Source organism: Pelophylax lessonae (assembly GCF_965119305.1).
Source record: "Pelophylax lessonae genome assembly, chromosome: 2".
NCBI classification, from domain to species: domain Eukaryota; kingdom Metazoa; phylum Chordata; class Amphibia; order Anura; family Ranidae; genus Pelophylax; species Pelophylax lessonae.
This window is the reverse complement of record NC_138769.1, coordinates 120,657,274-120,671,431: the sequence shown is the minus strand read 5'-3', so window position 1 is coordinate 120,671,431 and position 14,158 is coordinate 120,657,274. Positions and strand designations below refer to the sequence as shown.

Genomic DNA, 14,158 nt, shown 5'->3' with positions numbered 1-14,158 from the left:
TATATACACTGATCAGCCATAACTTTGACCACTGACCGGTAAAGCAAATAACATTGATTAAAAAGAAAGTAAAGTCTGTTGTTTTTTTTTTTTCCCTTGCATGAAAATAAAAAGGCATAATGTGCTAGTATGCATTGCATACTAGCACATTGTGACACTTACCTCCAAACTAAGCCCTCGTCGTCCCCGCTGGATGCTGCAGCCATCTTCTTTTCGGGTCTGTGGCCTACGGCTGTGCTACTGGCCGAAGCCGTGTGATGTCAATCCTGTGCTTGTGCAAGGGAGTTGCCAGTCACGGCACAGGGCTCTGAAAAAACGGCTTGGGCGGCCGTTCCTTCAAAAGCCCATGTGCCAATGCCCTCATCGGCGCAGTATACAATAAATCTCTCCTAAACTGCAGGTTTAGGAGATATTTACAGTACCTATAGGTAAGCCTTACCTATAGGTACAAACGTTACAGGGGGGTTTACAACCTCTTTAACTGATTACGTTTGCAGCCAAAATTCAGTGGGATATATTAGGCAGAAAGTAAAGCAGCCCATATATGATTACATTTTCTTTCCTTCTACTATGGGTGTAAGGAAAAAAAAAAGCTTGATCAGGGAAATACCGCCCATTTGCTATTGTGTTCTGTCTACCAGGCCAGCAAAAACTTGGCTGCAAGCAGTGGTCGCATGTAAAAAATCTGACAGGCTGGTTGTTGTACAAGTTGATCGATGGATCGACTTGGATACAATCAGCCTGCCCATACATTGATAAACCGGCTGAGTTTTGATCCATGTATGGCTGGCTTAAGCCTGTTCTCCCTGGAGTTGATGGAAGAAGGTGGCCTACCCTGATAAATCATGTTTTCTTTTATATGATGTGGATGGATGTGGTAAGTGCATCACTTACCTGGGAAAGAAATGGCACCAGGATGCAGTATGGGAAGAAGGCAAGCCGGTGTGATGCTTTGGGCAATGTTCTGCTGTAAAAACCTGGTCCTGCCATTTATGTGGATGTTACTCAACAGCTACCTAAGCATTGTTGCTGACCGTGTACAGCCCTTTATGCAAACCGTATCCCCTGGTGGCAGTGGCCTTTTTCGGCAAGATAATGCACGCTGCAAAAAAAAAAAAACTGTTCTTGTGGCATTCAACCCTTGACGAGTCAGTGGTGATTTGGCATCTAAAGGGGCTTTCTTGTTGGCAAAAGGGGATCTACTCACTAAAGGTGGGCAGTCATAAAGTTTATGGCTGATCGGTGTATGCATTTAGGGCCTCACGACTTTATCCAGTGCACTTGCACACTCTTCATGAAGAATGGTAATCATGCATATGACATGACTTTTTTTCCCCATATTTTTAGACAAGTATGTTCACCTAATATAAACATAGGCTAATAAAGACGTAATTGTTGCGAAGCCGTACTTAACAACCCGGAGGATCTTCATCACCGTGAAGAGTTTACGTCAGTTGTGTAATGTGTTGGTTTATTAAGCGTTCTCCCCCCCTGATGCCTGTACCCAAAACTGATGTATAGTCATAGAGGTCAATGAGAGTCCAGCATTTGTTGTAGATTATGCTATCAGTCCTTCCTGGAAACCCCCTACACTCTAGCTTGTCCTCCTTACTCCAAAACATGTCAGGACAATACAACACAGTTCTTGGAGAACAGTCCTTTTTTATCATCTGTAAACCCTACGTCATAGAAATGTGGTGTAAACTGTGAACCTATCACTAGTTTTGCATTTTGGATAGGCGGAGAGCTGGACTGTGCGGTTTGGTACACTCCCGGATGCAGCTGTGATCCACCTTCATCCCTAAATACACATCCTGGTACTTTTACCCAGTCCTTTGTGTTCATGCTTTGCAAACTGCCTTTTCTCACCTCTCCTATAAGATCTGTGAAGACGGGAACTCTCTAAGTGGGGGGTGTACCTGGTTTGACAGGTTGTTCCCTTCCCTCGCCCTGGGAAGGGCCATTCAGAGGGGTCCAATTACAGCATGGGGAATGAAGTCATCTGTTTGCTCTTATGCTAAGGTTCTGTGTGTTTCTTTAGCCTTACCAGGTCTTTTGTCAAACCGATTACATCTACAGAGCTGTAACCCTTTCAGTCTGGAACACAGATATAGTTATTTTAACTCTTATGTTGTGATATGCTTTTTTGGTGCATGTTACTGCATACGTTTACGTGTTTTTTGGATTCCACGTTCAAATTTTTGGTGCAGAGAGAAAAATTTTGAATATGGATGTTGCATGGTGCTGACCTGCATTGGGGTTTTATATTTTATCCATAATTCTATGAGCCTGGTTAAAGCTGATTTCCCAGTAGGGCTATTTTTGCATAGTTACATTGGTCCTACGTGGACCAATGTACAGTAAGTATGCATGTGCCATACCTGGCCAGCCCTTATGGAAGCTGGAATTCACTGTGGGCAGCACAGTGGCTAAGTGGTCAGCACTTCCACCTAGCAGAACTAGGGTCATCGATTTGAATCCCAACCACGACACTAACTGCCTGTAGTTTGCATGTTCTTTCTGTGTCTGCGTGGAATTTCCCCATGTACTTGTTTCCTCCCACACTCCAAAGACATGCTGGTAGGTTAATTGGCTCCTGTCTAAATTTGGCCCTAGTATGTTTATGCTTGAATGTGAGTTAGGGACCTTAGCTTGTAAGCTCCTTGAGGGCAGGGACTGATGTGAATGTACAATATAATGTACTGTAGTAGTAAAGTAGTATAAAATGTTCGCTATATAAGTACCTGTATTAAATAAAATAAATAGACGCCACTATTACAGTGATTGTGGCTTGTTTCTGGGTCCCTCACCAAGTGGCTGCCCTTCTGCTTACTGAATACAGGTTGTCTGTCACTCACTAGGCAACACATTCTCTGGACGATGTAGAGTTTGTGGGGCCTTTCCACTTCTGGGGAATATTATACATTCATTGAGAAAAATGTGAAGTGTTCTCTGAATGGTGTATGTGCCAAAGGAGCGAATAACCGGTCTTTGCTAAGCACCAGGTAAGGCACTTGGGAAAAGACCCAGAAGCAAGCAGTAGATACAGGCAGTCCCCGGGTTACAAACAAGATAGGGTCTGAAGGTTTGTTCTTTAAGCTGAATTTGTATGCAAGTTGGAACAGTTACATATTTAAGTGTAGCTGCAGCCAAATAAAATATTTAATTTTTTTTTTATTCGCTTAGGGAAGGGTTAACACCCCTGTAACTTTTTTTTTTTTTTTTGCTGTCTACGTCCCTGTTCAGAAGATTTCATCTCACTTTCTGTCCCTATGACAATTGGATTTTGAAAGATGTGGGTTTTTGTGGATTGATGATAAAGCTTTAGTAGAGACACCTTTTTCCCATGATAAATCTTACAGGAGTGAATTTCCCTTCCTAGGGGGAGATTTCCTCTCACTTCCTGTTGCCTCCCTCCGTTTGTAACCTGGGGACCGCCTGTACTGTAGTAGTTGTGCTTACTACAGTGATTTCCAGGTTCCACAGGATCGGCCAGGTATCGCAAAAGATATTTATGTTGGTCCAAGCTGGCCCAATGTAACTGCAAATATAGCCATATCTAGAATTCAGCTTTAATGCACACACATATAAAAATGCTAAACGGGAAAAAAAGTGTACGGCCAACTTTAGTATACTGAAGGCAGAAAATAATTGCTGTGGGTCATTGACTGTTCCGATTTCAGACTCTTTGACAAATGAAGACAGCTGCGTTTTGTAAAATTGTTCACTAGTCATCTGTAATGTATGTAAACGGAGGTGTTGACTGCCCAGTTTTGAAGTGCCGTGACAGGGGTAGATTTCTTAAAAAGCGCAGCTTTCCAGAATTCTGCGTCCCTTCCTGGAAGTGAACCTCCCCACTGATTAGATAATTGAAGTGAGATCATAAGCACATAAGCAATTTTAGAGTTTTTCTGTAGTAATACTGAGTTTTACAAAATACGTATTTATTTTTGCAGGGCTCAGAATGGAATGCTTCTAATTTGGAAGATTTACAGAACAGAGGGTAAGCAAACCTAAGTGTCTCTTATGAGAGTTACAGTGAAAGACTTCTGAAAATGCCTGGCTATATTATTTTAGTTTTCTGAAAAAAAAAAAATGCTTTTTTTCCTATGAGGCCAGAGCATACGGTACTTTTTGTTAAGCGTGTCCTGTTGCGATGCAAACCACCGCATGGCCACGCCACTGCAGTGACTAGAACTAGAAATGTCAGCAAGAGAAGGGATTGTCCAAAATGCCACATGTCTCACAGAACCCTGTATGAATGGGAAGAGCAGCCTCAGCCTAGACTCTAGGCCTTGCTGCCTCCGATGCATTTTGCCCTGCCCACGGGGTTTAGTCACAGGCCACGTATTAAAGGGAGGAACAAACACAGCGCTCGCCAAGTAAGACCCTATTCACACTAGCGCGACTTGTCAGACGACTTGGTCGCCTGACAAGTCGCGGTGGGTCGCCTGCCATTGATTAGCACAGGACCCATTCTAATAGGAGCGACACAAGTTGCTCCAACTTAGAAAAAGGGTCCTGTACTACTTTGGGGCGACCTGCATTGACTTCAATGATATGAAGTCCGTGCATGTCGCGCCGAGGTCGCCCCAGCAAGTCGCGTCGCCCCTATCTGAATGGGGTCTTAGAGTCTTCACATAAGGAACAACACAGCTTCCAACCATAGAACCACCCCACCTCAAGGCTGTAACTGCTGGTCTTTTTCCGCACCCCTTCAGCCACCATTTTATTTTATCATAGCTCTAGGCTCTTTATATGGCTGTCAGTCTATACAGTCCTTTCAGATATCAAGGCCAGCTCCTGGACCTCTATAAAGACTACACTGAACTCCAGGCAAACCATTAAATCGACTGTTTGGAATACATATTTGAGCTTTTGTATCTTTGTTTATCCCATCCTGAAAATCACACAACTCTGCCAGACTACGCAGCCATGTTGGGGACCTCACTTACTTCACAGTACAGATTGGTCTGTTCCCCTTTTATGTAGTTTCATAGTAGAAGAGCAGTAACAGAATGAGGAGCTTATCCCAACTCATTCTGCTCATTCCTGTCCGCAAGCTTCAGCACACCCGAGTGTCTTCTAGTACTCCCTTCCTCCCTATTCAATCTGAGTTTTACTATACACAAATTTTTTGATATTCTATAAGGAAGTTTTTTTAAAGCCTCATGTACTTTTGCTGGTAAGATGGATACATACACAGAGCTATATCAATATAGATATATGAGTTTAAATGAATACATATCCTTTTTCCGATATGCCTTGAATGTTCAGCTATGTAATGTAATGCTGCCTGGTCCAGAACCTGCTGTAGCCTGTGGCTGGACTGTGAAGGAGCAGCAGAGCACTGATGAAGTAATCTCTCTGCTCTCCCCTCTTATTATATTAACTGTAGAGCCCCTGATTTGTCGTCCCTGTGCAAAGTACAGGTAGTTTTTATATTATGACAAATTCAGCTAATTGTACTGTTGTGTTCTTTGGCTAAATGTTGTTTTTAGATCTCCCTGGAGCTCTGCTTTCATGTCACTGCTGGTGTTGAGCTTCAGTATGTCTTCGCTGCTTTCATATAAACCCTCCAGAACATAGTTTGTTTTCATTATTGCTCTCTCTGCATAATGATGGAATCTGCTGTTTTGTCAAGCCGCAGACTGGTTTGGCTACATAGTCTGTTGTGTTTACCTCTGCTTTGTGCCACATGCAGCGGGAGAAAACCACTCAAAACCTCAGTTTCCTGAATTCTAGCCCCATCTTTTAAGGATTTTATCACATTCCCATATGGCAGATCAGATTGCGTTTTTTTTTTTTGTACATATGGTAAGGCAGAGCACACTGCCTGTTTAGCAGATGTCTTGTGGAGTCACTAACCTTTCACCTTTCACCTTTTGCTGCTGTCATTGCATGATTTGTAAGGCCTGTCCCAGCACTTTTATTCCCAGTTTATACGTGGGTTGCCCCCCCCCTGAAAACATGTGGTGGATCACTTTTCAGTGGCAAGTGTTGAGGTGGCCTGTTTTTAACCCCTAGAAGCCTACACTGCCACACTGTAACTGCATGCATTGCATTTAGTTCTGCATGCATTGCATTTAGTTGCGGCACGGCCCCATTCACTTGAATAGGTTGCATGGACAAAGGGGATCATTTTTTTTGCCACCATGGCATGTGTAAATTTCCACCTCCCCCTCCTCATATGGCTGCCTTTGTAGCTTCAGGGGTGGTTGTTGGGGTGCAGTAAAAACATGGCTGTACTGGCTACTTTAACTGTTCCTATCCCTTCCTGCCCCCCAAACCATGAGTATCAACTAGGCCTTGGATTACCTTGTTTGAGATGTAGGTGTGCAAATGGTCACTCTAATGTATCAAATCAATTTATACATTTTTTTTTTTTTTTTTATTAAACAGGGTCAGATACATCTTGAATGTTACACGTGAAATTGATAACTTTTTCCCCGGAGTATTCGAATATCACAATATCAGAGTATATGACGAGGAAGGCACTGATCTACTGGCTTATTGGAACGATACCTACAAATTCATCTCTAAGGCAAAGTTAGTACATCTGTTGATAACATCTGCTGTTTGCTATTGTTCTCTGTGTGTACTGTTTTTATTAATGCCGTGCAGTCTGTTAGAGCCATTCTATGGTGGCCACAAAATAGAATTGCAGACCATGAAAGTTCCAAGCACTTCATTTGTTTGAGCAGTTTACTTTTTGCCATGTTTGAAGCTAATGCTGCTTGAAGTTCTTCCAGCACCACCCAGCTCGACAAAAGTGGATTTAGAAATTCACAATTTGAATAATTATCCGCCAAACAGTGAATGCTTCCTATCAGATTCAGAATTCACACAGCTACGGGTGCTGTGGCTGCCCAAATACAAGAGCGAGCGGAGTAGATTCTTTGTGGACTGAGCCAGAGAAAATCGAGCCAAGTATGGCTAGATTACCTACCTGCCGGCCACTCCTAGTACATATACTACAAGTCGGCGGCAGATACAGGCACATCACATTACATGTATGCGATTTGGCCACCTTCTGGGTTTGGGGCACGCATGGGTGCTCCCCCTGCCAACCCACCCGTGCTGGACACAGTTTGACAGCTGATTTCAGCCAATGATTAAATCAGCTGTGTCCAATCACACACAATTCTGGGTTTTACAGAAAACACAGAGCTTAACTGTGAACTGCGATTATGTAGGTTTCTTCTCCCTGAAAAGCAGGGAGAAAAAAACAGCCAGATAGTAGAGTAAAAGCTGCACACATTACACATTGTTAGGCGCACAGTTATCCCCTTGATTTTCCCCTAGATCTTAACCCATTCCCAGCCAGTATCATTAGTACAGTGTTATCACTGATTACCATATTAGTGTCCCAATAGCAACATCTGTGTTAAGGCTCGTACACACTTGATGAAAATCGGACGAAATATCCTCAGATTTTTTTCTCTCGTGCTCAGTGGTCATAACCATTTTTAGTTGACAGTGTTCACGAAATTTCTCGTCCGATATTTTTTTTTTTTGGGACGTAGGTACCTAGACTTCCGGGTCGTCGGCAACTTCAGATCACGCGCGGTCTTTCGTAATCCGATTTTTCGCGGACACACTGCATACACATTAAACAAAAATTGGTGGTGCTGGAGACGGACGATAAAAGTTTTGGTGTTTGTCCCTCCTTTTTTTTTTCGTTGAAAATGTCGGCATCGGCTGCTGAAAGTTGTGTACACACTAGCTGAAAATCGTACGATTTTACCTCAGACGGGAATTTTTGGCTGATTTTCTATTAGTGTTTACCCCGCTTTATTGACCCTCCCAGATAATGTCTTGTTAACGCCTGATTGATCGCCACCCTATCACAGTCATGCCTCCCTTTCATCAGTTGCTGATCACCTCTATTGCCAGTATAGCGTCATAGCTGCATAAATTCCAGTATATATACCATAGTTTGTATATGCGATAACTTTCACATAAATCAATATACACTAGGTTTTTAATACTAAAAATGTATCTGAAAACATTTCAGTGTAAATTTAGTAAGAGATTTGAGGTTTTTTTTTTCTATTGGATGTGTTTTTAAAACCGTAGAAGAAAATGTTTCTTTTTTTTCAATATTTTTTAATTTTTTTTTTCATTTATAATTAAAAATAAAAAAACCCAGTGGTGATCAAATAGCAGCAAAAGTAAGCTCTATTTGTGTAAAAAAAAAAAATGATTTTGTGTACATTGTTGCATGACCATGCAATTGCCAGTTAAATTGGCACAGTGTGGAATTGCAAAAAAATGGCCTGGTTATGAAGGGGAATAGGTCAAGTGGTTAAAGCTAAACGTCTGTACAGTAATGTAAGCCCTGAACATCCAGTGCAGAGACTATAGCTGGCCATACACTGTTGATAACACACGTTCTCTTATTTATTCTGGTTTTTGAATGCTTCTATTTTTTTTTTCTTTTTTTTTACCTCCGACCTTTGGATGTTTTGTTTATAGAGTGAGTTTCTGTGTCCTGCTGTCATGAAACGGGAGGAACCGCTCTCATCCCAATGTTGACACAACAGTGACAGGTGTATTATCACAATTTCAAAATGCCACAACACGTGTCTTTGTGTGTGTTTTGCTTTGATGCAACACCATCAGGTTGGCCGGATTTATGGCCCGAGCAGTGTTAATTTCGTAGACTAAAACATTTTCATCAACTAAATTAACACTATTTTAGTCAACTTAAATACGACCAAAACTAAAACAATTCAGATTACTAAAATACAACTAAAATAGCATTTTAGTCAAAGGACTATGACTAAAACTAAATCGAAAATTGACATAAAATTAACACTACTACTCTGCTGGCCTCTAAATCGGCAACACCATTCCATCCAGAGCCTGTAATAATAGCACATTAAAGTCTGAAAATGTGTTGTACTACCGCATAAGTAAGGGGAATCTACTAAGCTGCTAAAAGAGAAAAAATTAAGAAAAAGGCTTTTCTTATATTTTTGTTAATTTTAAAATGCAGGTAATATGTGCAATGGCATTACAGCCAATAGAGTTGATAGTTTTTTGGGTTTTTTTGTATTTTAGGCTGCATTCACATGTCAGCGTATTGATCGTGGGCAGAATTGCTGCGATTGCAAATCGCGGGACGCCTGTGCGTTGCCCGTGATTTGCAATAGCACCCCAAACGCTGTGCGATGTTGCCACGATTTCCGCCTGCCGAATCGCAGTAACATCGCGCAAAAAAAAAAATCGCGGGACGCATTACGCCCAAAAAAGTACAAGAGCTTCTTTGGAGCGTAATGCGTCCCGCGATTTTTTTTTTTTTTGCGTGATGTTACCGCGATTCGGCAGGCGGAAATCGCCGGAACATCGCACAGCTTTTGGGGTGCTATTGCAAATCACGGGCAACGCACAGGCGTCCCGCGATTTGCAATGATTTCCGGATCGCCGGCGGAATCGCGGCGATTCTGCCGCGGTCCGCTACGCTAACATGTGAACGTAGCCTAAAACTAAATCTAAATTTGCTGCCAAAATTAACACTGGGTCTGAGATGCTGAGCAAGCTGTTGCATGTGGAGGTAGAGCTCCCTCTAGTGTTGGCTAAGTATAAGTGGTCTCAGTTTGTAAAACTTGACGATACGATTTCAAAGAACCAAATTCAGCCTTGTTTTGGATTATAACTCTTCAATAATTGGTTGCTATTAGTTGACTGACACAGGTCTTCCCTCAGAGGTTTGTACATATTTCCCTAGATCTGTAATTGTTTGGATTCACATTGTATGACATAGTAATTGAGTTTTCTGCTTCTCCTGTAGGAAACACGGAGCTAAATGTCTAGTGCACTGTAAAATGGGAGTGAGCCGCTCCGCTTCCACTGTGATTGCTTATGCCATGAAGGAATACGGCTGGAATTTGGACAGAGCCTTTGATTATGTGAAGGAGAGACGCACGGTAACTAAACCTAACCCTAGTTTCATGAAGCAGCTTGAGGAATATCAAGGCATTCTGTTAGCAAGGTGGGTCTTTTTTTTGTTTCTACCTCTAGGATATGTTTTATACAGCTGTTCATCTATATTTAGGCTGATGCCATTAATTTCTCCAGACTTAAAATGGTTCTTAAGTCGAAGTGTTTTTTTTTTTTTTTTACCTTAATGCATTCTCTGCATTAAAGAAAAACACGCCCCGCTAACTGCATCCCCCCACCCTCAAAATCCCTAAACACCTGACTCCTGTTAATGATCCAAAACATGCTGCTCTCTGAGAAGACACCCGGAGCAGGGTGAAGCAGACCACCCCGGTTGGGGACCCAAAAGAGGAGGCTAGGGATCGCTTTGTGCAATATTGTTGCACAGAGCAGGTAAGTATAACCTCCCCTTTTATTTTACTTTAAATGTTTTAGCCTTTAATGTGACTTTAATAATAATATAAATCTGTGTACATTTAAGGGGTGCTAAAATCCATTGATGGACACAGCTCCTGATATTCTTAACCATTAGGTTATACTGCCCCCTACAGGAGTAGGACACTAGGCAGAAAAGTTTGGCTACGCCTATGGGCGGTCCCAGGGGGTATACTCCCTCTCTGCTACAGGTACTCAGTTTTTTTCTGCCTTGTCAGTAGTAAGGACCTTGTTCCTTGCTGGGGTTTCTGGTCCTGGCAGAATTTTTCCTTTTAAATAGATTTTTTTTCTCCTGGTTTTTCCTGTGAGATCTATGATCAACTGCCGAACTGGGTGAAGGGCTGGATAATCTAGATCCAGTGGGCACCCCAGTCTGGCCAGCGAGCGCGCGCAGACCTCAGCTCTGTGCTAGGTCGGCCGCAACATATTCCACCAGACGGGGGCTGGCTTGCGAGTTAAACGCCTCGCCATGTCACATATGTCTGGTTCTCTGCCTGAGCCGCAGCATTCTTCCTGGCCAACAAACCCCCCCCCCCCCCCCCATTTAGATGGCGAGGTGTTCTGCCTGAAGCGATGCCCACCTGGTTCCTAGTATGGGGAGTAGCTCCCCCGCCCACCTAACCCCCCCCCCCCCCGTCTTCCTGGAGGGTTTTGGGATGGTCGTGGGCCACTCCATGGGACGGTCGGCCCCCCCGGTTCCCCTCCTTCCCGTTAGGCACCCCTCTCACCTGTCCTCTCATCCTACCCCCCTCCACTAATGCTGGGGCTGTATGGGTGGTCTGGTACACCTCCCTTGGTGGGGGCAGGTGTGCCACCGGCGATTGACACTGCGGGGGTTGTACCTGATGGGTGCTCCTGCCAGGGCCCCCCGTCATGCCTGTCCTGAGGCCTAGGGGTCCCTGGGAGCCTTGTGGTGCCACAATTTTCTTCTAGCCTTTGTGCTGCAATGCACGGCGCCCATGGTTGTGTAGTCATTTTGCGGTGGTTTGCCATAGAAAATAGTTGCCAACGTCCCCTGGAGGCTTCCTCTCGGGATGATCTGTTGTCTCATGGGCCGATCTTCCATCCTGTTTTACAGTCGCTGGCTTTGACAGCCTGGCTGTTGAGAGCCAGGTGCTTGTCTGGCTCAGTAATTCCAACAATGTTGAAGGTGAGGAAATCTACATCTCGAAAACTTGAAATTTAGTTATGGAAGGCGTACGTTTCCTGGTGTGCGGTTCATGGAGTCCATCCTCATTCCTTTTCGGTGGTTCAGATTCTGGCCTTTTCAATAGGGTTGAATCAGGAACTGACCTTGAGCACCGTGAAAGGCCAAGTGGCTGCTTCAGCCTCGTCCTTTGACTTTCCATTCTTTGGGGCATACATACCTTCATTTTTTTACTCTGCCTGCAAGTTCTCCTCTGTCACCATGGGATTTGAACCTGGTTCTGTCAGTTCTTCAAAGTCTCCCTTTGAAAATGTACGGGATGTCCCTTTCCTTACGCTGTCACAAAAGGTAGCTTTTTTGGTGGCTTATCTCTGCTTGCAGGGTGTTCCGAGTTGGCGGCTTTGGCTTCTCGTTCTCTCCATCTGGTGGTTTACTGGGATAAGGTGGTCCTGTGATCATGGCAGTCATCCCTCCCAAGGGTTTACCTCTGATTTACATTTGAATAAGGACTTTTTTGCTGCTGTCCTGGTGTCCCAGCCTGGTTCATCCCAGGGTATTTGCCTTTTATACTCTGGATGATGTTTGAGCTATTCGGCAGCCACTGAGTCCCTTCAGGGATCAGACTCACTCTTTGTGATTAAGGATGGGCCGGGAAAGAGGATTCCTGCTTCCTCTGCTACCTTTTCCAGATGGATCAGACAGGCAGTGACCCAGGCTTATTCACTTATGTGTCGGGTTCCCCCCCTTTCCCTCTGATAGCACATTTTACTCTTGCACTTAGTGCTTCTTGGGCCTTCTGTCATCAGGCATCAGTGGCGCAGGTGTGCATGGCGACCACTCTTTGGGGGCTGCGATTTAAAGGGTCTGCTTTTCCCTTTTGAGGGTGTATTTCAGGTTGGGCTCCTGTTCTTGTTGAGCTACTGTTACTTGGATTGGCTTGTGTTTAGCTTTGGGTTTGTTATATCCACACCCTCATGTTCGGCACTGCTTTGGGACATCCCTATGGTGAAGAATGTGGAGCTATGTGTGTCAATGAACGGAAGAGAAAATAGGATTTTTGTACTCACCGTAAAATCCTTTTCTCAGAGTACATTGACACACACAGCACACACCCCTCTTAAGGAGTTTTTATGCTTGTTACAAAACTGAGTATCTCTAAGCAGAGAGGGGGGTTATGCCAGCTGAGGACGGCCCACAGGGCGTAGCCAAGCTTTTGTGTGGTCTGCCTTGTCCTACTCATGTAGAGGGCAGCATAACCCTATGGTAAATGGGACATTGGGAATGACAAAGTATGATGCAGAGATGCCCTTAAAAACCGAATACCTAGAACAACAATAGCGGCAAGGAATTAAATGCATACGTGTTTTCCTGAAGAAGTGGCCAGTTGTCCCAATGAAACGCGTTGTAACAAATTTATGTAATGTTATACCTTGTCAATTAAGGAAAAGACATTATTCGTTCCCAGAAATATAAAAAAATAAAATTTGTTATTCAGAACGCACTGATAAGATACAAATTATCTACAGCCTATATGAAATCTGCTATCTGTATCACTTAATATAGATGTGCTTGTTTACTTGTGCTCTCCAGCAGCTCTGTACACAAATGATACCTCATCACCTGATCTTGTTTTAAGTCGAGGTGGTTTAAGAAGCATGAGGGTTCGATCTTGTTACGTGATTAAAGCTAACATCCAAAGAACATGTCTTATCTCTTCTCATGAGTAAAGCTCGTCCTTGCCTCCTTCTCCCTTCATTGGGTTCACCAGCATTGTGCAACCCATAATCCAATGGCCACCTGCTTCTCTTTATTTCTGTGGCTGAGATAACAGTTCTGTTGCTGAGTGCCTGGGTAGTCCTGCAGCTGCTTGGTTGTGAGTGATTTATGTGTTTACCCATGACCCATGTCTCTCTTCTGCAATTACTTTTTTTTTTTTTTTTTTTTGCATTTATTCAGTAGATTTGTAAACTTAAGTCAAGTTAGATTTTTAAAACTTTTAGGGTAGGTATTAATGACACAATCCCATCCCTGAAGCAGCACTAGCCCAATTCAAAATCAGGAGCGTTCATTAATATTCGCTCATTGAAAACCTCTAATGCACAGGCCCAATCCCTCCCTCTCATTAATGAAGGTAGTGTTACCTTGGCTAGACATAGTGATACATGTGGATAGAAGATAAACAAAAATCTGGCCAATGTAGATATCTGCACACCTGTGGGTTGACTGATTATTCATTTAAAGTTTTCTAGTGGAGGTTTACATCTGTTTACTAAAGCCGGCCACTAAATTTCAATCCGTCTATGGGCAGGCTGGTTGTACTGAAGTCGATCCATCGATTTGATTTCAGGACAACCAGCCTGTCAGGGTTTTTTTTTCTCCTGGTCACTGCCAGTAGCTATAGCCGCCAATAGTGTTTGTGCTCTGCTGGTGGGGAAGGCAGAATGCAATAGCCCTGCGGGTGGGATTCAACAGTCAGTGTTGCTGTTGGAATCAAGCAATTTTCTTTCCTTCAACCCAAATAAAATTGCATAATGTATGGCCTGCCTTAACCTCTTCCCGCAAACCGACGTACCTATACGTCGGCTTGAGGAAGTGGTTGTACCGGGTGATGCCTGCAGCTAGTTTTTTAGA

General features: G+C 43.5%; 1 protein-coding gene across 6 annotated transcripts in view; it reads left to right on the top strand.

The window, feature by feature from the left end:
• The window catches only part of SSH2 (slingshot protein phosphatase 2), a 379,616-nt gene that overhangs the window by 351,773 nt on the left and 13,685 nt on the right, over positions 1-14,158 (top strand). For all 6 annotated transcript variants that reach the window (XM_082245092.1, XM_082245091.1, XM_082245088.1 and 3 more), the window contains 3 exons: positions 3,957-4,003; positions 6,403-6,549; positions 9,797-9,997. In XM_082245092.1, the coding sequence (XP_082101218.1) occupies positions 3,957-4,003; positions 6,403-6,549; positions 9,797-9,997 (395 nt within the window). The remainder of the gene's footprint in view (positions 1-3,956; positions 4,004-6,402; positions 6,550-9,796; positions 9,998-14,158) is intronic.